The sequence below is a fragment of the Chlamydotis macqueenii genome, chromosome 19, assembly GCF_036417535.1.
Source record: "Chlamydotis macqueenii isolate bChlMac1 chromosome 19, bChlMac1.mat, whole genome shotgun sequence".
In the NCBI taxonomy this organism is placed as follows: Eukaryota; Metazoa; Chordata; class Aves; order Otidiformes; family Otididae; genus Chlamydotis; species Chlamydotis macqueenii.
Genome location: NC_141574.1, coordinates 8654067 through 8676844, shown reverse-complemented (window position 1 = coordinate 8676844; position 22778 = coordinate 8654067). Strand labels below are relative to the sequence as shown.

General features: G+C 49.0%; 3 protein-coding genes across 5 annotated transcripts; 2 read left to right on the top strand and 1 right to left on the bottom strand.

Annotated features, from left to right (window-relative positions):
• The first annotated feature begins 44 nt into the window (after positions 1 to 44).
• On the top strand, positions 45 to 13412 carry DHX33 (DEAH-box helicase 33). 3 transcript variants are annotated; one of them, XM_086763430.1, is made up of 13 exons: positions 45 to 140; positions 438 to 509; positions 2631 to 2791; positions 3503 to 3730; positions 4510 to 4680; positions 5604 to 5789; positions 6527 to 6638; positions 7044 to 7203; positions 7626 to 7714; positions 8293 to 8420; positions 8991 to 9194; positions 9969 to 10055; positions 10813 to 13412. In XM_086763430.1, exons 2-13 carry the CDS (start codon positions 506 to 508, stop codon positions 11119 to 11121), a joined length of 1839 nt encoding a protein of 612 aa, XP_086619556.1. In that variant the 5' UTR covers positions 45 to 140; positions 438 to 505; the 3' UTR covers positions 11122 to 13412. The 3 variants fall into 3 exon arrangements, with proteins under 3 accessions (XP_086619556.1, XP_086619555.1, XP_086619554.1); XM_086763429.1 differs by having other exon boundaries at positions 53 to 509; XM_086763428.1 differs by lacking the exons at positions 45 to 140; positions 438 to 509 and adding an exon at positions 1466 to 1678.
• Positions 13413 to 14291: 879 nt separating this feature from the next.
• C1QBP (complement C1q binding protein) lies at positions 14292 to 19062 on the top strand. The gene is made up of 6 exons (XM_086763431.1): positions 14292 to 14566; positions 14882 to 15032; positions 15486 to 15573; positions 16194 to 16289; positions 17181 to 17303; positions 18648 to 19062. Exons 1-6 carry the CDS (start codon positions 14329 to 14331, stop codon positions 18795 to 18797), a joined length of 846 nt encoding a protein of 281 aa, XP_086619557.1. The 5' UTR covers positions 14292 to 14328; the 3' UTR covers positions 18798 to 19062.
• A 591-nt stretch (positions 19063 to 19653) lies between these two features.
• RPAIN (RPA interacting protein) lies at positions 19654 to 22668 on the bottom strand. Its single transcript, XM_086763015.1, has 7 exons — positions 22564 to 22668; positions 22149 to 22337; positions 21539 to 21602; positions 20914 to 21028; positions 20634 to 20697; positions 20377 to 20511; positions 19654 to 19873 (listed from the first exon to the last, which is right to left on the bottom strand). The coding sequence occupies exons 1-7, from the start codon at positions 22639 to 22641 to the stop codon at positions 19844 to 19846; spliced, it is 675 nt and encodes a 224-aa protein (XP_086619141.1). The 5' UTR covers positions 22642 to 22668; the 3' UTR covers positions 19654 to 19843.
• Between the last annotated feature and the right edge of the window lie 110 nt (positions 22669 to 22778).

Here is a 22778-nt window from a genome sequence, read left to right as displayed (position 1 = left end):
CCTGGAAAAGACGGCCGTAATCCACGCTTTTCCCACTGCTGTCTCTCAGAACTGCTAGGAAACAAGATTGTCTGCTCAAGATGTTAAATCTGTGGTCTGTTCATGAAGCTTGTTGTGGGAGAACTGAGTATCCAACACAGGTCAGTGACACTGGGGAGAACTTAGCTTGAAGTTTTGTTGGTTATAAATATCTGTGTGGGAGCACATAAGGAATTCAGAGCACAGTTCAGGTCGTTGCGTTCTGTCAGTCTTCAGATTGTACTGGGTAGCTCTTTACTGATTATGTCGTAATAGATAAAACCAGATATTGTTGGAACTGCACATTCCTCCTGAATTTGGGAGGATAGGCTCACCCTTGACGCACATGTGTAGTCTCAGATTCTTGTATCGTGTTTGTTCATAAACTGGGTACAGGATTTTAACTTGTTTATATCCAGGAGATGAGTGCGTTGGGATCTTCTGGGGTAACGCTTTGTCCACAAGCAGCGTATTGGATTCTGATAAAATGGGTGAGTCTGTTTGTATCTGCGTTTTCTGTTAAATCTCCCCAAAGTTTTTATAACCTTTTTCTTCTTCCCAAAACAATTTACATCTTGTGCTTTAGGAGTATTAAAAATGTTTTGGGCAGTGTTACTGCAGGGTGGCTTTGAGATCAAAACCTGGTTTTAGTTCAGTGTTTAACAGCCTCGTAGTAGTTCAGTGGTGGGACGTTAGGCAGTGGGGAAGAAGCTAAAAGACAGCCCTGCGGCTGGGGTAAAGCCCCCTGTAAATCCAGAGCCCTGCTGTGAAGTGGGTGAGGGGACGTGCCCCTTCCCGAGGACAGTCGTGTGTTGATGGGACAGTTTGTCCATGCTCACTCTTCCAAAGCTGCATTCCTTGCATGCTTCCTTCCACTCAGCAGGAGAATTTCAGACTGTACTCTTCTTTTTACCAAGTAGTACCGTAGTATCCAAATGTGGGAAGAACTTTGAAACGTTGCTTACTTGCACCCCAGGGCAAGATGGACTATTGCTGTCAGATTACTGCCTCACCTGGTCTTTAATTGCCCTTGAAACTGTTCTCGAGCAGCCTGTCCCACGAAGTAGTGTGGTTAGATACCAAAGTCCTCTTTGCAGAGTGCGTCATCAGCTGAGTGTGATGTTGGAGATTGTTGGTGCCAACAAATCGTCACGTGGATGGTGCAGGTCTGGACTCTGCCTCCCTGCAGTATTATCTGCCAGGCAGCTCTGCCCCTCTTTGCTGATTCCAGCCGGTGCGCGGGTTCTGCCTAGGAGGGGCGGCTTTGCTGAAATCCCCTTGCCCCCTGTGTCGCTCCAAACCGCGCCCTGCAAATGGCACCGGGGGCCGTAGAGGCGCCTCCCTCTCCACCTCCCCCTGACTACAGCTCCCATAACGCCCCGCGGCGGGACACGTGCAGGAGGGACGGCGGCGTGATGACGCCGCGTGGCGCGCGGGGCGACACGGGGGCCTGCGGCGAGGATGCGGGAGGGCGGCGGGGCTCCCCCGGCCAAGCGGCTCAAGGCCGCCTTCCCCCCGCGCCCCGCCATGCTGCCCGGCTCCCCCGCGCCCCGCCGCCACCCGCCGCCCCCCGACTCGCAGCGCCGCGGCCTCCCCATCTTCCAGGCGCGGGGCGCGCTGCTCACCCAGCTCCGCGGCCTGGACTGCGCCGTCCTCATCGGTGGGTGCGGGAGCCGCGCGGGCGGGGTGGGGGGGGAGGCAGCGGGGCTCGGTGGTCGTCGGTGTCCCGGGAGGGGAGGGGATGCCCCCTGCGCGGGGTCTGGGCTGGGCCTGCCGGGCGCCGGGGAACGGCGCGGCCCGTGAGAGGTGGCCCAGAAGTGGTTTGGGTGTAAACCTGAGATGTGGTAAATCGGTAATATTTTTATTCTTGAGTTCTGAGCGGTGACTTGTTTTTGTCTTCTCCATAAAAATTATTCCCCTCTTGTTTCTGTTTCACCGTCCGCCTGGAGTTCAGTCAACTTAAAGCCGAATGGGAAAATCTTGCTCTTCAGAAAAAGTGTCTCCTCAGCTACATTTCCAGTGGCATTTGCTGATTTTATTATGCTTTCTCCGAGTCCAAGCTAATAAGGTTTTTGTGTGACTTTCAGGAGCTGAAGCCATACAGCTTCCCAGCTGGAAGTCTAAAGGCTTGACATTTATTAGAATTAAATGAAAAACGCTTTGTATAATCCCGAGACTGTCGTTATTGCTTGCTAAATATACACTGTTATACGTCACTTAAAATCTGGCAGCTGTGGAGTGAGCTAAAAAGCTCACTCAGGCTTTTTCCAGTCTGCAGCTGCAGCGCTCACAACTTGGCTTTCCGATTCCTCTCTGCTTGATGGTCATCTTTCTGAATTTCGTATGCTTTTTCCTCCTTCTCTTGTCAGTTCCCATCTCACTCCCCTGGTGTGCTCTGTGCAAGGTGTTTGGGTTCGGTCCCTGGCCTGCCGCTGCTTTACGATGTGCCTTTGGGCAAGTTGTCCAACCTCTTTCAGTTTTCAGCCTCTTCCTCCTGAAATACGATTAAAAGTTATCATAAAAAAAAATGAGTTGGGGAAAAAAAATGAGTTGGGACCTTTCATTTGAAGATGCTGTAGAAGGAAAAATTTCTATTCCCTTGATGTTCTTAGGAGAAACGGGCTCAGGGAAGACCACTCAGATCCCTCAGTACCTCTATGAAGCAGGAATTGGCCGCCAAGGCATCATTGCTGTGACCCAGCCTCGCAGAGTAGCAGCTATATCCTTAGCTACCAGAGTCTCAAGTGAGAGGAGGACAGAGCTGGGGAAACTGGTAGGTTGCTTTACAGAGTTTTTAGAGAGATAGTTTAGTACTGCAGTGTTGATGGGGCTGTATCAGGGCTTAATGGGTGAGATAATAAACAGCCATGGGGTAATAGGTAGCCTTCATTTAATATTACACCTGAAGGGGACAAAATGGCTGTTTACCTGCTTCTGTGGCTCAAAGGGGGTTATGTTTGACTCTGTAGTATTTTACTTCTTGATTATTATCTGTGTTCCTCCATTTGAAAAAATACTGGTTACTGAATAAAACAAAAAATATTGCACTCTCTTCTGTTGCTTCCTGTGTCAAAAGTTGCTGTCAAGGAGAGCAGAGTGCTGAATCTGTGCAGATCTGTGAATCTGTGGGAGAAAAGTGGAGGAGAAAGACTTCCTCCACAGAAAGTCTTCGGAAAGCATGCTGTGGTTTCTGGCAGGGGAGAAGAGAAAGGAAACCTGGAGCATGTGATGAACTTCTAGTTGGGAAAAAGCTAATTGAGATATAATGTTGGGAGCTTCTTTTGGGTGGGTTATTAGCTTTGCAAGGCTGACTGCTCACAGACTGCAGATACACCGTTACGCTTTCCAGAGTCCCCCCTGAGTTCTAGCTGGCTGTGTCTGATGCATTGACCAGGGTGTTCTGTAGTCCTTCTTTGTGGTACGATGGCAATGAGACATGCAAGTAACTTTGTGCTTGTACTTTCTGTGATGATCGCCTCTGTAGGTTGGCTATACTGTACGCTTCGACGATCTTACATCTGATGAAACTAGAATCAAGTTTTTAACAGATGGAATGCTGCTTCGCGAAGCTATTGGGGACCCTATGCTGCGGAAGTACAGCGTGGTCATCCTGGATGAAGCCCACGAGAGGACGATCCATACTGACGTACTCTTCGGAGTGGTGAAAGCTGCACAAAAGAAACGAAAGGAACTGGGCAAACTGCCGCTGAAAGTATGTGCAGCAGGGATGGCAGCGAGGGGCAGGGACGGGGCTTGGACTCTATGAGTATGTCCTGAGGTTTTCCAAAGTGTTTGAAATTTCAGCTTTGACTATTTTTCTGTCCCTAAAAAGTCCCATTAACTCTGAATAGTTAAGGGTGGCCAACTTATGATGTGTGGGCCTGATATGACACATCTGGACAAGGTCTGTCACCTCTGTATTGCCTTTTTTTGTAAGAGCCCCTTGGATGTGAGCGATAGCCTAGAGGCTTTGTTGGGGGAGGTGTTGGGTCTGTTGCTGAGAGCACCCTGGATACAGGAGCTCTGTCTGATACGACAGCTGCACGACATGCTCACGCTGGGGAAGGAGGCTGCACATGTGTGTTGGGCGCACATGTGATTAATTTATGTGAGCACATGATGGAGTGTATGAGAGCGTATTGGTTTTGATGGGAAAGGCATGCAGGGGACTGGTAGGGTCCTAGCACAGTCCCATTCAACAGACCGTCGCGCAGCCTAGCTTTGTGGGTGCTGGGCTCTATTAAATGTCCTAAAAGAATTTTAACATGTCTTTACTCATTTTATCATACTAACATGTTACACTTGTGTGATACCAAAGCTGATGGCTTTAACAAGGAAAGATCACTCTCTTCTGTCCCAAACTCTGTGTGCTTTTTGTTGTTCTGAGCATATATGTCAGTCTCGGGAAGCTGACTTTTGGCTGCTCCTGACTGGAAAGCGTCCTGTTGGATCAAAACTGCAGCACTAACCCGTCTTATGCTCATTTTGAAGGTGATCATCATGTCAGCTACAATGGATGTTGACCAGTTCTCCCAGTACTTCAATGGAGCTCCTGTTCTCTATTTAGAAGGCAGGCAGCATCCCATTCAGATCTTTTACACCAAACAGCCTCAGAGTGATTACCTCCAAGCAGCACTGGTGTCAGTCTTCCAAATCCACCAGGTATGGCGATCTCATTGGGTTTGTGCCTCTGTGGGGCCACGGGTTGTGGAACAGGGGGCTCACAGGTTGCTGTGGCAGCAGAGATGGCTTGAGCTTGCTGCTGCCAAAGCAGAGATGTCCCTGAGGTGCTCGCTGCATCCTCTGGGAAAACTGGACGGTTGGGGAGCATGCTGGGTTAGTGAGCCGGATTGGCTCAAAGGAGGGGCTGACAAATGCTGATGTTAGCCCAAAAGTGGAAAGAAAGATTGGAAGTGGTCAGCCTTAAAGAGCTTTGGCTTGCGGGGAGAAATGAAGGCATAAGCTAACGGTAGTGTGAAGATTATTCTAATTTACTGGTGAAGTGTAGCCGCAGGGCAAGTAGAGATCTATTAAAATTACAGCTCATAGGCATTCTGTGACTAAATGTTTGAATGCAAAACTGCCAGATGGTTAAATCATTTAATTAAACTGTTTATTACCCTGCATTTAATGCTTTGAAGATGCTGCTGCTATTAGGATTTTGAGACTTGTAAATCAAGACTGGAGTTGTAAGGAGACTGTTAAGCAAAGCTCTCTGTTGTCAGTTCATACCTAACACCTAAATGTTCCTCTCACCGGAGTTCTCTGTTTACTGGCTTGCACCTGGGTGCTTGCTGGCTCTCTTGTTTGCATGTCCTGGGCGGTTATTTAATGAAATAGACTTGTGACTTTAAGCAATTCCTCCATCCTGTTAAGGCTCAGTCCTGCAAAATGCGGTTTACTCTTCACCTCTGGTGAATCCATTGGGATCTTCAGGCTGTTGTGTACCTTGCACCACATGTGTGTCCTTTCTTCCTTGCCTGCTTTACTGACTTGTTGTCAGGACAACATCGCATTACAATCTCAGTTCTCCCTCCCTATCCAAATCATCTTAACTTCTCACTTGTTTTTGCCTCTGGCTCCAGGAAGCACCCTTTTCTCAGGACATCCTGGTGTTCCTGACTGGTCAGGAAGAAATTGAAGCAATGACCAAAACCTGTCGAGACATTGCCAAGCATCTCCCTGATGGCTGCCCGCAGATGATGGTGATGCCTCTTTACGCTTCTCTGCCCTACTCTCAGCAACTCCGCGTCTTTCAGGCTGCCCCCAAGGTGAGGCAATGTGATGGGTAAACAGGATGAGTTTGTTTGCATGAGTGTCTGGAAAAAATGTGGGATTTAAGGGGTTAAATCGGTCTGTACTGATAGTAAATAACAGTCTCCACTGACTTGAGGCTGAATTGTTCCAGTGACAATGCATATTCCAGTGACAATGCATAGTTCCATATGACAGTGCAACGGCGATGGTATTAACGGATGCATGCGATAAGTCATCTGGGATCATGAAAAGGAGGCAGGATTTGGGGGAGTGAAAAGGGCAGAGGAATTGAAATTTGCCCCACTTCATAGGAATTTTATGTCTGTATCACAAAATCTACAGCAGTTAGTGGGCCAAATACTAAGAAAGCTAAAAACCTGGGCATATTTAGCGAGGCTGTAGGAAAATGAAATTGTGCTGCCTCAGGCCCTTTTATACCTATTCAGCAGGTAAGAATTCAGATCTTGTACTTGTGCCAGAAATTAAACCAAAATGGCTTAAAGATACACTGATAACAGCTGTCCTGGGTGGTGTATTTGTTGAAAGAAGTGTAAGCACATGTTTTAGAAACTGCTTAGGAACTAGAGATTATCTTAATTTATGAGAGCTGGCATAGCAAGCATGGCATGTGGTCATAACACGCTGCAATGATATGTAGGCTTGGCCTGTGCTGGCCAAAAGTAGCAGCGTTTCTTCGTTGCAGCTAATCTAAAGTGGCTTTTGACTGGCTTTAGATTGCTCTTCCTTCCAGGGCTGTCGTAAAGTGATCCTCTCCACCAACATCGCAGAAACCTCCATCACCATTGCGGGAATAAAATATGTTGTGGACACTGGCATGGTCAAGGCAAAGAAGTACAGCCCTGGTGAGGGATTCTAAGGAATGAGGCAGATATTGTTTTCAGTTTTGCAGAAGCTATTTGAGGCAATGAGAGCTGATTTAAAACACCTTCTGCACTGTCTAAATTAATATCCCAGGTTTTAGGTGTGGGTTCTGGTGTTGGTTTTTGGTTGGGTTGGTTGTTGGTTTGTTGTTTTTTTTTTTTTTTTTTTGAGTACCAGCCATGTGGGGGTAAAAATCTGTCAAACATGAATCTTCTCTTCGTGGACACAGTACGTGATAGGGAGCTTTTCCTCAGGGTGCTAAACCAAGTAAAATCTGAGCAATATTTGGATGGCAGAACCTGGGATTTTTCATTGTTAATCCTACATGTTTTTCAAAGCTGTGCACTACGCAGACATTGACTGAAGTGATGCTTTTCCATACATAGAAATTGGTCTGGAAGTGTTGGCAGTCCAGCGGGTGTCGAAGGCTCAGGCTTGGCAACGCACAGGGAGAGCAGGGCGAGAGGACAGTGGCATCTGTTACCGGCTCTACACGGAGGATGAGTTTGAGAAGTTTGACAAAATGACAGTACCCGAGATACAGAGGTGAGAACAGAACCCTGGTACCGTCACCCTTCCGCCACACCTCTTTTATGTACTCTCTCAGTTGAAGCTGTGTAAAGACCTGAACAGCAAAACTGGATCCGACTTGTTGACTTTTAAGAAAAATGAACTGTGATGACTAAACAGAAAAACTAGGAAGCATTTGCTCAGGGTAGACAGTTGGGCTCTGAGTCTCCCGGTGCACGTGGGCAGTAGTTGCCTTGACTTTACTCCAAATCTTGGACTCACCTCTTACCCTTCTTGGTTTAGGAAGTAAGGCTTCACCAGCCAGCATTGGACTAATCTCTGTCAAGTTGCAGCACAGATCTGAGAACTGTATCTCAGCTTAAGGGGAAAAAAAAAAAAGGAAAAAAAGAATAATTAAAACAAAAGAATAATCTCAGTTGGTTTTTCTGCCTATGCAGGTGTAATCTGGCCAGTGTGATGCTTCAGCTCCTGGCCCTGAGAATTCCCAATGTGCTCACCTTTGACTTCATGTCCAAACCATCTCCCGGTAAGTGGTTACCAAGGCAACCTTGGAAAAAATTGACAAAAGTAATCACTGAGGAATTGCTTAAAAATAATGTCTTCGGGTCAGCCAGAGAAGATAGAGCCCAGAAGGTCAGGGCAGTGAAAGGGGAGCTGTCTCACTCTGCTGCATCTTCTCCTGGTGGTCCAGAAGTCTCAGATTTATTCACTGCTCGTTGCTTTTGCTCAACCTCAACAGAGCAGCCGTGGTTATGGCAGAGAGCTGGGGAGTCCAGCTTCCACACAGAGCAAGGAGCAGTTTTGAGTCATAAAGAGCATGAAGGTCTGCCTTAACTGCCAAGGAAAGCCTTAGAGAATCTCACACAGCTTCTGCTCAAAGCTAGAGATGACAGCTTTAGTTTTGCCTCTGTTTTTGCTAAATTGGAAAAGGTCTGTTTTGGGTAGAGGAGGATAAACCACAGTTTGGGGCACTAATTTCTCTAAACAGAAAGTGTTCGTCCCTCTGGCCAAGGGAAAGAGGTAGTGGTGGTACCAGCTGATCCTTCACATCCCTGCCAGTGCCAGCCAGGATGCCGCGCAGCCTGACCATCCTTGTTTTGACAGACGCTATTCAAGCGGCGATTGAGGAGCTGGACCTGCTGGGGGCTGTGGAACGAAAGGAAGATCAGCTTGTCCTAACCCCTCTGGGAAGGAAGATGGCAGCCTTTCCATTGGAACCAAAGTTCTCTAAAGTAAAAACTACAGAAATGTTAGCTTGTCTTTTATCTCATGTACTCTTCCCAGTGCCACTGGTACTTCTCTTTCAAACTCCTTAAACAAGGGCTGGAAGTCGGGGTGACTGCAGCTGTACCAGTATATTTGCTGTACGTACAGCTTTATTTACAGGCAGCTGTGCTGGTTTGCTTGTCGTTTGCTGTTTAATTCAGGGGGATTTTTTTAAGAGGTAATTTCTTTCCTGTGGTACCTCTGAAGCTGAAACAAGCCTAATTTCTTTGCAGTTTCTGGGATTTGCTGGTAGCAATGTTTAGCAGTTTCATGAAGTGCATGGTGCTGTAGTTGATTTTAGTTGCCATGTTTGTACCGTATGTGAACTGGCCAGTCTCAGGAAAGAGCATGACAGTTGCTGTTAAAGGCACTTGGTGGCCCCATAGGAGGACTTACCGTTGTCTCTAGGCCCCAGTGTTTATGAAATTGTCCTAAACTATACTTGGTAAAGTTCCTGGGCTGCTGGTGAGCAAAGAAGTCTGCCTCTCTGAAGTAGATTTGGTCGACCAAAATCAGTTTTGTTCTGTGATTTGCAGACCATCCTCCTGTCCCCTAAGTTCCACTGCACAGAAGAGATCCTGACCATCGTGTCGCTGTTGTCAGTGGACAGTGTCCTCTACAATCCCCCTGCCCGGCGAGATGAAGTGCAATCTGTCAGAAAGAAATTCATCTCCAGTGAGGGGGATCATCTCACCCTGCTCAGCGTGTACAGGGCCTTCAAAAATGTCAGTGGCAACAAGGTAGGATGCTCTGAGGACGCCAGTGCTGTCTGGGCTTGTGGTGGTGAGGAGTTTCTTTGGCATACAGCAGAGTGACATCTGCATTCTCGGTGGCTGATGCAATATGCATTCTTCCAAAGCAATGAGAAGAGAGGATTTACTCATCCTTTACAACTGGGTAATTGGAGAAAGCTGTTCAAATGCTGAAGGTTCCACCAGAAAGCTGGAGCAGACTCAGTTATAAAAAACTTCTTGAGGCCAGTTCTGTAATCAGAGCCAGGTCTCTTCCTTCCCTGGTTCTAGCTGGAAACAGGAGGGAGTGGGGGAGTGTTGAGGCTTGCTGATAAGTACCTAGACATGCTGTTTGGCAGGATTCATTGAAAAAACACTGACCGTGTGTACAAGCAGATTTAGATTTATCCTACCCTGTAAACTCCTCGGTTTGATTTGCAGTTCTGTAGACTAGCATACCCCTTTCCTGGCAGCATCTATCATCCTTACGTAATTTCTTTTCACCACCTGTGGGATAGCAAGTGCTCTTTCACAGCACTCGGTGACCTTGCAGAGCAATTCTGAGTGGGAAGAGAACAACAACATGCTGTTTCTTGGCACTGTGGGAGGGAATGTAGACAAAGTGGAGTCATTGGGTAGAAATGTGACAAGGAAATGTGTTAGCACCTTCTCTCTGAGAAGGACTGTGTGTTTGGAGGATTCTGCATTTCAGAGCATTCAAAGACTATCATGCTTCTTGGATGAAGATATGGCCCCTTCTAACTCCTGGTGTTTCTGCTGCAGGAATGGTGCAAAGAGAACTTTGTCAACAACAGGAACATGATGCTTGTGTCAGATGTCAGAGCTCAGCTCAGGGACATTTGTGTAAAGGTAACTTGTTGCCATACTGTATTTCTCTGTTTCAACTGTTTGTGTTTTTCTGTTTGTCCCCAGACTGATTTCACTCTCCACTAAGTCTGAGGAGTGAGAAAATACAGTTTAGTTTTCAGTCTCCTGTGAATAGTCAAGTAAAATTCCTGACTTTGTGGCTGCATCTCAGAATCTCAGAGCTGCAGGGCTCAGTGCGTCGAGGAGAGGGGAAGAGAGAAGGGAAGCTCTGGGAAGGCTTCTTGGGTACAGGATGTTTTTGCCTAAGGGATTTCACTGCTCTAGTGTAGAGGTGACTGTGCTATGGGTGCTACTGAGGGATGTCAGCCTCAGCAGCCCATGCTGCCTGGCTTCTCCACAGTGTCAGTCATTCAATTTAACAGCAGCGTTCAAACGTCAGCACTGTTCCTGCCAGTCACAGAGTGTAAGGCGCAGCGTGGGAGCCGCTGCTGAATTCCTTTCAGTCTCTACGTGACAAAGGAGCCACCGTTTGGCTCCCCTGTCCTACTGCAAATGCTAGTTCACTCCCAGAAGGAGAGTCTTGATCCATTTTGTGGCTCATCTTTTGTTTGCTATTAGTCTAGATTAGCCTAACACCTACCAGCACTGAATTCCTACCAGTCCTTCTATATGTCCCACGCTAGCAGGATTTCTGACACAATACTGCCTGATCTCTAGAGCCCACTAAAATGGGGCTGTGACTTCCCACGAGGGTGTACATACACGCTTGCTTACTCTTGTCTCTCTCGCTGCTGAACAGCTATCGATTCCCATTGAGTCCTCCCGCTCGGACACTGGAAACATCCGCCGCTGCCTGGCTCACAGCCTCTTCATGAACGCTGCGGAGCTGCAGCCGGACGGCACTTACAGCACCGTGGGCTCTCACCAGCTGGTGACCATCCACCCCTCCTCCGTGCTCTTCCACTGCAAGCCAGCCTGCGTGGTTTACAACGGGCTGCTCCACACCAACAAGTGCTACATGCGGGACCTGTGCGTGGTGGACGCGGACTGGCTGTATGATGCAGCGCCTGACTATTTCCGCAGGAAGCTCCGAGCAGCTAAGAACTGACCTGTGGATCTGGGACCCGCAGATCCAGGGTTTTTAAGCTCCTCCAAAAGACTGGGTTTTTGTTTTGTAATGAACGTACAGGAGCAGTAGAGCTTTGCCTTGCAAATCAGGAAAAAACTTTAGAGGAAAGTGGCTTCTCTGTGAGAGCCAGACCTCACAAGCGTCCATGGCTCAGAACAATCGGCCTTTTTAACAGTGAAGCTGTGAAAGGGGAACGTAGTATGTACTCTGTGTGTGTGATAAATCTGTACTGGGGGGAAAAGGGAAGCTGGTGTCAGATTCCAGTTTTTAACAATTACTGAAGTTTAACAGGCTTGTATGTGAGGAAATGAAATCCTAAGAGCTCTTCTGACCAGATGTACAGTTTCTACGATTGTGCTTGTATCCTTAGCAGGTTTTATTTAGTTAAAAAAAAAAAAAGGGATAAAAAAGTTTTAAATGTCTACATACAGAGGAAAAAAAAGCCTTTTTTTACTATTTCTAGAAGGGAGGTGATACTGTCTTTTACCTCATCAAACATCTTTCTGCCTGCATGTCACGTTCACTGTCTGATCTGGGACCATCCGAAGGCCGGTAATGGGAATGCCTGCTTGGGCAAGGTCTTCGCTGCTTGTGTCTAAGCCTCAGGGGCTGGCAGCAGTTTCTTGGAGGGGTTATCCAGCTGCCTGGGTGTTTGGTGTCATCTTTGTTGACTCTTGCTGTGTTATTCCTCTGGCTTTTCTGACTCTCGTCCGTGCACTTCTAGCTTTGGAGTTGGCACACCAGCCACAGCAGCTGATCAGGCCAGCTTGAGGAAGACTCAGCAAAATGAGAATGGAGATGTGGTTTAGAGCTCGGACTTCCTTTAAAGGTCCTTGATTCATCAGATGTTTGTGTCTTCTGCTCTCACACCAGTGCTTCTTCCCCCTTCCACCCACCCCAACCCTGTCCTAGTTTTCCATTAGAAATTTGGAGCTTGACATTGTCAAAAACTGCAGATCTACCATTAGGATCTATTATTTGTTTTTTCTTCCATATTCCCTGGCATCTACCTATCGATTTTTTTTTTATTTTTTTTTTTCCTGTTGGAGAAAAGTGGCAATACGCAATTTAATAATCTTTTTAAATACTGGAATTAGAAAACTGTTGCCATTCCAGAGGGAAAACTCGTTCTTTAACGTGAAGGAAAGTAGGTTTATTCCGTTATCACTGTGTGTTGGTGGAGGGAAACTGTGAGTTGTTTTTAAATTATATGCTAAGTACTTGTAAAATAACCTCTCTGGGAGAGGTAACTTCCAGTTTCAACAGAGTCTGTTGATGTAGTGTATTAATTTATACAGATTTTTTGGGTGAGTTGAACTAAAGCAGGTCAGGTATCTGAAAGGGGGGGAGAGGAAGCGGCTCTGCACACGCAGTGTCACTGTGTAACAGAGTGGGGTTAGTTTACATGTGCAGTGAAGGGATTGTGTTTAGTCCTTATATCCTTCAGATAGCGACTTTTTTTTTTTTCCTAAAACAAAAGCTTATGACATTAATAGAGCTGCCCAGGGGTGCAGTCATGTTGGCTGTTGGCAAGCCCTTACTCCATCTGCTCAGGGAAAGCTGCTGGCTTTGCCTGTGATCTGTAGGGATGAGCTGCGTTTGCCATGTAATAATTCATCCTTTCTGGTTACACACATCATGGTTACACAACATGTCGTAACACGCCTTTTCTTTGGCCTCCGGCATCGGCTTACCTTGGTTTTCTCTTTGAAAACTGGGGCAAATACGTCTTTTGTTAGGTTTTTTTGTTTGGTTGGTTGGTTGGTTTTTTTTTTTTTTAATTGGAATGTCACTTGTGCTGATGTGCAGGTTCCCGGCGCACCTAGAGCAGTCTTGTCTCTCAGCCTGTTCCTGGTGATACTGAATGTCTGCTGGGGTGCGGTGGAAATGGACATGCATCCCTTGTTGTGCCTCTTTGCAATATTGTTCTTTGGTGGTTTGAAAAAAAGAGGAGGAAAAAAAATGGTGAGCGGGGCACAGGCAAAACTTGCCAGTTTTGTGTAGTTTTTTGTGTGACCAGCTGCAGTTTTGAATTGGTATTTCAAGAGTTTGCAGCTATTGTTCTCGCTCACACAAATTGCAGGGAATTACCAGAGCACTGATATCTATCTCTTGGTTTTACAGACTCTGTAGGGGAAAATGGAGTATAAGCACATTTTGTTTGGGCAGTGCAATTTAACAGTCTGTTTAAGGGAGGAGATGGGTGCTTATTTAGAACTAATTTGTATTTTTTTTTTTCCCAAAATAAAGAAGTGATGGCAAAAATCCAAGTCCTGAGTGTTGTTTTGTGAGACATGAAAGCTGCGTGGATGGAAGAAATGATCACGGGACGTTCAGGTACAAGTCCCAGCGTTTTTGGTTCTTGTGACAGTGTCTTCATTTTAGGCAGTTTGGGATGTCTGCGTGTAGATGTTAAAGACAAGATGTTAAGGTGAGTCGGTGAATCCGCTTCACGTGCAGGACAGACCCCGTTGTTACATGTGCAGCGCCCCACGTTTTCATGGTCCTTCGATGCGGTGGGGTGGTAGCGGCGCTCTCCTGCTGTAGCCCTGCGCTGAGCAGCAATGGGCCTTTTGTGCTTCTACTCAATAGAGGGCAAGAGTGCCAGCTTTTAGGCAAAGGGAACACTTGATGCCAGAGAACAGTTTGCCTTGGTCAATGTTCCCTTTAAAATATTTATTGCTAAAGGAGGAAAAAAAAAAAAAAAAAAAAAGTTTTTTTTATTTTTCTGAGTAAACTGCTGAGGTCTTGCCAGAAAGTGGACTATTCTAATAAAGAATGGGGGATATACGGGAGTAGAGCTTTCATCACATATGCTGTTTTTTCCCGCTGGGAAGCACCAGCATTTTTTCCACATCCCTGAAGCCTTCACATCCTCTGTGCCTTCACCTGTGCCCCAGCCCCAGCTGAGGGGAGAGGCTGCCAAGTGCCGGTGCTCTGTCCGTGGCGGCCCTGCTCCATCCTCCTCTCCTTGCTTTTCCATTTTTAAATTAAAACAGTGGTGAGCGACCCTCTTAGCACCCTCCTCCTGCTGTCGGGGCCGGGGCCGGGACTCGAACACGCGGCCCCTTTCCCTGCCGCGGGGGCCGCTGGGTCCGGCTGCTGCCGCCGGAAGCCGGGCGAGCGGTTCCGGGGCCGGCCGTGTCCTCTGCCCGCCCCGCCCCGCCGCCCTCTCAGCGCCGCACCATGCTGCTCGCCCGGGCCCTGCGCGCCGCCGCTGCCGCCGCCCCGCGCCCGGCGCCCCGCCGCCTCCTCTCCTCCTCATCTTTCCCCCGCGTCCTCCTGCCGCCGCCCGCTGCGGCGCCGCCCCTGGCGCGCTCCATCTGGCAGCTGGGCGGCGGCGGCTGGCGGACGGCGCTGCTCCGCCCGCGGCGGGGCTCGGCCGGCGGCGTCTCCTGCGGCTGCGGCGGTCTGCACACCGAAGGTGAGCGGGGAGCGGGGGGGTGCTGCCCTGTGGGGAGCGCGGTGCGGGAGGGGGACCCGCGTTTTGAGGTGGGGGGGGGGACGCGGTGTGAGGCGAACGGAGCGTTCCCGCCTTTGGAGGGGGGGGGGCGCGAGGCGGGGGCAACGAAGCGTTCCCGCCTTTGGAGGGGGGGGGGCGCGAGGCGGGGGCAACGAAGCGTTCCCGCCTTTGGAGGGGGCGCGAGGCGGGCACGTGCGCTGCCCGCCCTCAGCGCGAGGGCCTTGCCCTCACTCCCCGCCCCCCCCCCCCCCGCCCCCGCCGCCATTTCCCCTCCAGGTGACAAAGCCTTCGCGCAGTTCCTGACGGATGAGATCAAAGAAGAGAAGAAGATCCAGAAACACAAATCCCTGCCCAAGGTCTCAGGGGGGTGGGAGCTGGAAGTCCACGGCACGGAGGCCAAGCTGGTGCGGAAGATCGCCGGGGAGAAGTAAGTTGTGGTCTCAGTCAGCGCCTGTGCCTGAGGTGGCTGGTAAACGGTAATAACAGACAAATTCCTCCTCATGCTCACTTTACTTTTATTGCTGTCTGTGCAAACTAGGTGTTGCAGAGGCTCCGTGTTTCATCACCTTGGGCCAAAGGCACTTCTTTTTTTTTACATAAACTTGCTACTATATTGTGTATTACCAAGTTTTTGCAGTCTTCCTGCATTACAAATAACAATTTAGTCTAATAAAACTTGAAAACCACTCATTTGTGAGAGCGGCCGGAGGAAGTCAGCATCATTCAAGCATGCATTTTAAACTGCAGTACCCGGTCTTGTTCACGGTGTGTGAATTCAACGCCGGGAACGCTGTCCTCACAACAAAAGCTTCAAATAGAGCAAATTTCGATGGGTCTTTTTTGAGTATGCTCAAAGTAACCGCCTCTCTTTCTTTTGAAGGGTAACTGTTACATTCAACATCAATAACAGCATTCCACCCTCAGCTGATGAAGACACAGGAGAAGAGCAGAAACCTGATGAGCAGGAGGTAAAGTTAGTCTTGGTGTGCGCTTTAGTGATGGGTAGACAGAGGGAAGTTAGAACCTCTCCCTTAAGCGTTTTGTTTTTCCTCTCACTTGATATTTGGGAGCATTAAGTCACAAAATTGAGATTTTTCTGGGTTGGCTGTCACTTGGCTGTGAACCCTCCTCTTTGCAGCAGAAAGGCAGCGCAGGCCGAGGGGGCTCATTGTGAGAGGAAACTCGGATATCTCTTGCCTTTGCAACCCCTTGCAATCAATACTGCCTTTTGTACTTGGCTAGCGTAACTCGCGGTGCTGATAAGCAATGTCAGTGAAGCACAGAGCTATTCACATGGCTTCACTTGCGTGGTTTTATTGGTCAGAAGTGCCTCACTCCTGTTTAATAAAACTCCGTTAGTAAAAATACTGGTAAAAACTGTAAATGAGCTGCAGGCTCTGGGGGGTGTCAGGCGGTGGCTGATGCTCCGAGGTGCCACTTTACCAGGTTGCCCTGGCCAGGTCAGAGACTCCGGAAAGAGGATGACAGGGAACAATCCGCGCCGGGTGGGCTGTGTTGCTGGGCTGTACTGTCGTCGCTTTGGCTCCTGTTCAGATTCCAGTGCTGATGCAACTGTTCTCTTATTTAGCCTGATCTTACATCAACTCCAAACTTTGTGGTGGAAGTAATAAAAGATGATACAAAACAGACTCTTGTTTTTGACTGCCATTATCCCGAGGACGAGGTGGGTATCAAACCGCTCGTGTGTCAGCCGTAGCTGGCTCTGGGCTGTGACTCACTGTGCGTTTCCTGCTTCACTGTAGTGTAATTGTGCCGCTGTTGAATCTAACTGCTCTTTAGGCTGTTGCTTTTCTGAATCTGTGGAAAATGCAGTCTCCTCTTCTCTCTCTCTTTTTTTTTTTTTTTTTTTTTTTTTAAAACACAAAAAAAAGGCTTTGTGTTTGCAAGAACACTCTTTGGGGAGGAGATGTTCCACTGCATCCCTCCCCTACCTGCCGTTTCTGATCGGCTTCTTATTGTCCAGTTTATTGAATTACATTAGAGAAAGGAGGCCTGGCCTGACTTTTAACAGCACAGCAACTTGAGAGGGGTAAACAAGAATGTCCAAACCAAGACAGATTTAATACAGTGTGTCAGTAACTTGCAAATCTCATTGTTGTGAGGTGTCACAAAGAGAAGTAGGGATTGGGAAAAAAAAATAAAAAAGGAGGAGGGGAAAATAAAATTGAGCTTTGCTTCAGACTGATTTTTGGGATTTATTTTGTAAACCTTAACATTTATGCAGCCAGGCCTAGCTGACAGAGGTTAAACAGACGTGTGAAGACAGATTTAGAACACACAGAAGATGTTTTTACATCCTTGTAAAAATCGGGCTGCTGACTTACATCACATCCCTTCTGGCAGCGTGAGCTGGTAGACTGACGGGGTTTCCTGTGTTCTCCGGCATGTCTGCGCTTGTCTTCACAGGCACGCGTCGAGAGAGGAGAGGCGCAGCTTTAGTACCGGTCCTGGGGTTTTGCCTGCAGTGTCACATTCCTAGCTTCGGGGTGAGGTGGCTGGAGGGGCCGTGCAGGTAGAGCTAATTGTATGTCTTGCGTCACATCTGCTGTTTCAGATTGGACATGAGGGAGAGGAAGAAAGTGATATTTTCACGATTCGGGAGGTCAGTTTTCAGCCCACTGGAGAATCAGATTGGAAGGACACCAACTACACGCTCAACACGGAGTCCCTTGACTGGGTAAGTGCTGCTAACACACCACAGAGAGCGGTTCAGCTTATCTCGCCTGGCTGTGCCTTTGCTCCTGAATTATGAATGGGTCCTGTCCCAGATGCCCCGGAAGGGGGGATTCCTGAGGAGGGGGATTCCCCTGCTGTGCTCCAGCCTGCCGTGAGACAGTGGTTCTGCTGCAAACCGTGTTCCCAGCAGTTGTACAGTGCTGGCAGCACTATTGGCAGTCAGGGACTGACATGTTGAAACGCATTCTGTTCTAGCTTTTATAAGCTGGTGATTTCCCAGCAGCTCTGTCGCATTTTCGAGGTGCTTTGGCACTTGCTCAGCTATCTTCTCATCTGTGTTTAACAAGGTAGCCTGTCAGACACCACGTGTAGTGTCTTTGTTTTCTGTGTTTCCCAGGTATGTTTTTATAGCGGTGACACTAAAAGGCAGTATGCCCAAGAGTCTGGCAACAGCTTAGGTGTTCTCAATCTCAGGCTTTCAGAAGGTTCAGTCTTATTTGGAGGCTGTGTTTCATATGGTTAAGACTTTATTGCTGCAGTGTATCTCTCTTCGAGAAGCATTCCTGTTAAAATTGCTTAGTGCACTCTGGAACATCTCACACTGCTTTTTTTTTTTTTCCCCTCTATGACTTGAGACAGAAAATTAATTTTAAAATGTGAGTGATATGTGATCTACTCAGATTACAGAAGTCCAAAATTAATCATTTGCTCAGTAATACTTGTCTGCTTGCAAAAAAAAACCCCAAGCAAACAAAAAACCAAGATACAGATGACAAGTATTAGCACTACTGCGCTAAGCAGGAATAATGATTCAGTTCTGTGGAGCGAGGAGGGAACCCACAAGTGTTAACATCTGCTGGAGTCGCAACAGTTAAGTAGGATTAAATAGAAGCAAAAAACAGTTTATGGTTGTAAAAGATGTAGTCTCTCAAACAAATATTTACATCAGATACCACCCTTTCCAGACACCACTAAAGCAATTCACCCCCAAGGCCGTAGCACTGTACAGGGGGCCAGGCAGAGCGCGGCAGGTGTGATCCTTGACAGCCTGCACCCGCTGACTCCTGCAGTCAGTTGATGATCTCCAGAGTGCAGCTCGTTTGTAAAGCTGGGTTTGGGTTTACCTGACCACGTTTGGATGACTTGTCCCATGTCCCCCGCCCTCCAAATGTTACACCCAAGGCCAGGCCAGCAGAGAAGGGGCTGGGGAGGTCCCTGGTCTCCTGTGGGAGGTGGGTCTCATCTTCCTGGGAGAAAAAAAAATGCCAGCTGCCATGGGACATTTTAAAAGCAACCCTTGCCCAGGTGTGCCCTGCTAAGGAGGTTTCCTGTTCATTGCTTCCAGGCTCTGTACGATCACTTAATGGATTTCCTGGCTGACCGAGGAGTGGACAACACCTTTGCTGATGAGTTAATAGAGCTCAGCACTGCACTGGAGCACCAGGAGTACATTAAGTTCCTTGAAGACCTTAAAAGCTTTGTCAAATGTCAGTAGGTTAGGCTAGGAAACTTACCTGAAAATGTGGGTATTCCACAGTGCTGCTCAGCCAGCAGTACCCAAATGTATCTTCACAACAGATAACGGGGAGTAAGTAACTCTGAATTTGGAAATGAGGATCATGAAAGAATGAGGATTCTTGCTTGTATGTGCGGATTTGTATTTATGTTGCAGCCCCGATCAAGGCTGGAATTGCCTCACCCTGCATACTGGGTTTTGTACAATTAAGACTGAATGTGAAGAATAAAATCACTTCAACATATCACTGAAAAGTGGTGGTTTCTCCTTCCTGCTGCACCAGTGCTGCCCAGAGGGCTGCCATAAACATGGCACTAGTGTTCATCTGTGCCTGAGCTGCTGTTAATGCAGCTGCCTGCAGCGACACTGCGTGCTGGCCCAGACTTTTCTCCAGGGAGAACTCTCAGCACCTCCAGACACGCAGTGGCTGTAGGAGGAAGGTTGTGGCCAAGCAGTGTTAATTATAAACGTGAATCTCATTCTGGAGTCATGGCTGGCTGGCTTTGTGTTTGTTAGGGGATGGAATTCAGGGTCTTAAACATCGTGTTTGAGGAGCTGGTTTAGAGAGGGCTGTGCTGCCGTCACTACTAATGGTGCTATTTTAGAAAAATACCACGGGGAGGCTGGAGCACTTCAGTTCCAGCAGGGTGACAGAAAGGCTGCGGGTGCTGACAGCAGAGGCACTGCTGCAGCGCAGCGGCTGCGGTCTTTTGCTCAAACTGTGTCTCCAGGTGTTGCCTGAAGGTCATAGTAAGTTTAAACAGAAACCAAAGCTCAAGTCTAATGTGAGCTGTGAGATCACTGATGCAGTGGTAAAGACAACAAAAGGCTGAAATAAACTAAGTATATTTATTTCAAAACATACACTGTGCCATAAAAAGTGCAGGTCAAGGCAGTGCTACTGCCTTTTCAGGTATCTTTTTGACACAGCAGTCACAAGTGTACACATAAAAATAGTAGCAGCTCTGGGTGGGTTTTTAGTCTTGAAGTCCTTCCAGTAAAAAGCAGCAGCTTAGAGATTCAGCTTAGAGAAGAACTGTCCAGGAGTCACAGACCTTTACAAAAGGGAAGTTGAACAGAGAAGCTGTAGCAGCGTATGAAATGAATTTAATGCTCAAAACTATTGCAAAGCTCTGCTCCTTACACTGCCCTCACCATGGGGGTACACAGTGATTTCAGGTAAGCAGCAAAGCTAAGAACGTGCCAGCTCTAGCTTGAGCCTTCTGAGGAGGCTTACACTGAAGTAATTTTTAAAATTTCTCTTCATGAAGCATTTATCTGAACAGCTGCTCCACACAGAACGTGGAAGCTGTTGGCCAAGGTAAGGCACCAGGTTTGCCAGGCCCTTCGAAGATTCCCTAGCCCAGCAGTTAGGTTGTGTAATTTGGCTCTTCCTTTTACAGTTACTGGTGGTCAAAAGTAAAACCAGTTCCAAGGAAGTTTGTGGAAAACCAGCAACACAAACCCCTGGGACCAGTGGAGCTGTGATTTCTGCCCGTGTAACCGAGACGTGGATCCAAGCGGAGATCCCTTCCAGGAGCTCGCCACGCAGACTCACCGCACAGCTCATGAGAAGACTGGCTTCCTCCTCCATTCCGCTGGTCACTGTGAACTCGGGGTTGTGAAAGCACCTGTGGCTGTGCTCTGTTACAGTGCTTTCTAGGAGCGAGCGGAGCTTCCCTTCCGTCATACCCTGAGGGAAAATGAGTTAGAAGCAATCTTACGCTCACGTTGCTGCCTGTAGCTTAAAACTGCTTCTTCGCAGACGCTGACTTAAGACGTCACATTTATCACACTCCTCACAGCGCAGCTTACCTGCGTGCTGATGTATAGTCCGCACTGGCAAAGCACCAAGTGATTCCTCACAGTCAGGTTATTACTAGAAAGAACACACAATGAGCATCACCACAACAACCAGACCAAAGGTAGATTTTAGCACGAAAACTCTTGCATTTAGCAGAGAATTGTTCATGGTTTTGGTTTTTCTTTTTTTTAAATGTTGTTGAAATTAACACAGCAGCCTCTGTCTGCTGTTTTTGCCTGTTTCTAAGCAGGGGAGTGGAGACCCTCATTCCAGTGCCAAGGGCTTTCTTACTTTCTACACACTGGGCAGATGACCTTGTCGCTGGCGTCCAAGCCATCCAGCATTGCGTTGAGACATTCTTCATCAAACTGCAGGCTTCGCTCGTACTCGTCTATCACTGCCTGCTCTGCAAGAACACAACAACATACCCTCAGGCATCTGTTACGGAGCTTAGGACAGAGCAGCAGAGGTGCGGCTGCTGGGCAGCTGGAGTCTGGGGTGGCCACTAGGTTTCTGAACTCTTCCTCCTTCGGGTCACGTTGCTACACTTGACAGGTCATTCCTCTTAACCCAGTTTTTCCTACGGCTCAGTCTTCAGCCCGTCTCAAGTGGGTGACTTTCCAGCCAACAATTTAGAAACATCTGGAATTGATTTACGCAGGTTCCTACAGTTCCCAAACACCTCAGTCGTGTTTCCTCTGGTCTCACTAGCTTCTCACAGAGCTTAAGATGCCATTTAAACTCTCAGAACTGTCAAAAAGGGCTCAATACCTTAGAGGGGCTGCAGAGATTTCCAGGGAGGCTCTTCTGCATCGCACGTTCTACAAGAACCGAGGGGCGCAGCCTCAGCTCGTCTGGATTATCAGAGATCAGGAACGTGACAAACCGAGAGTCAGAAACAGTGTAAAGAAATTACCTTGCAAGATCAACTCCTGCTGGATCTCTTCCAGCACTGCCAGCTCATCAGGGTCATCCAGCATCTGAAAGGGGCACCAGTCAGTGACTCTCCCACGCTGGCTACTTTCTCACTTAATTTCCAGCACCTGACTCAGCTGTCACTGCAACATAAACTCAGCCCGCTTACTCTATCTGCTGACTCTGCACGTGCAAAATCATGCACTGTGGAGAGCAATCTACGCTATAATCACCTGCGCAGGGGCAGCCACAACGCATGCGAACACAGCCCGGCCAAGGACTGGCTTTCTAGAACATCAAGGTTTTATTTGTGTTCCCGGGAGTGGTCAGTGACAGACCGGCTCTCGAAACCACAGATGAGAAACCAGCCCTCCGCCGTGATTCACACACGGTTTGCAAAGGAAATAAGGAAGTTCTCCACTTGTGGGCCCAAAGGCGAGTACTTTCACAGCACAGCAGCCCACACCAGTTGTGGAAGTGGGAAACCCAGACGGTCCCAGTTTTGCCAACTCCGACCAGCGAGAGGCTGAAGTTACAGCTGCAGAGAGCTGTATTTGACGCAGCCGCGCGTCGATGCTGGAGACTGCATCAGCCCAGGAGTTTGTACTGACCTGCTCCAGGGCCTCCTCTCCCCTGAGGGACGGCGGGCTCTCCTGCGCGGCCTGCAGCGTCTGCCACTCCTGCTCCATCACCTCCTGCACCAGCAGCGCGCCCACGGCCGGGCCGCCCACCCTCTCCCCGGCCTGGCGGTACCGGTCCAGCAGCTTGGCCCGGCTGCTCTGCAGCCTCTCCATGCAGCGCTTGGGGAGAGCAGACCGGACGGGGCCCGTCAGTGCGGCGCTGGGGCGGGACACGGGGTCCGAGGGGCTGCCCGGGAGCGGGGTGACGGCTCCCGCCGGGCCCTCGCGAGGAGGATTTGGGATGGGGCCCGCCCGGGCCCGGCTCACCCGCCCGGGGGGAACCCAGCCTGGCCGGCGCAGGGCCAAGGGAGCAGGCCGAGTCCCCCACCCCGCCTGCCCCACTCACCCGGCGGTAGGTCTCCTTCCATGGCGGCGCGGCCGGGCCCTTGTACCGAGCGCGGTGCCGCCGGAGCGGAGCCTCCATCGCCAGCCGAGAGCCACAAAGGGCCGCCCTCTGCGCGGGGCACGCCGGGAAATGTAGTCCAGGCACGGCGGTGGGGGGGGGCGCTACCCCGCCGATTGGCGGCGCGGCCGGTCGACGCCAGAGTGGGCGCGGCGCCT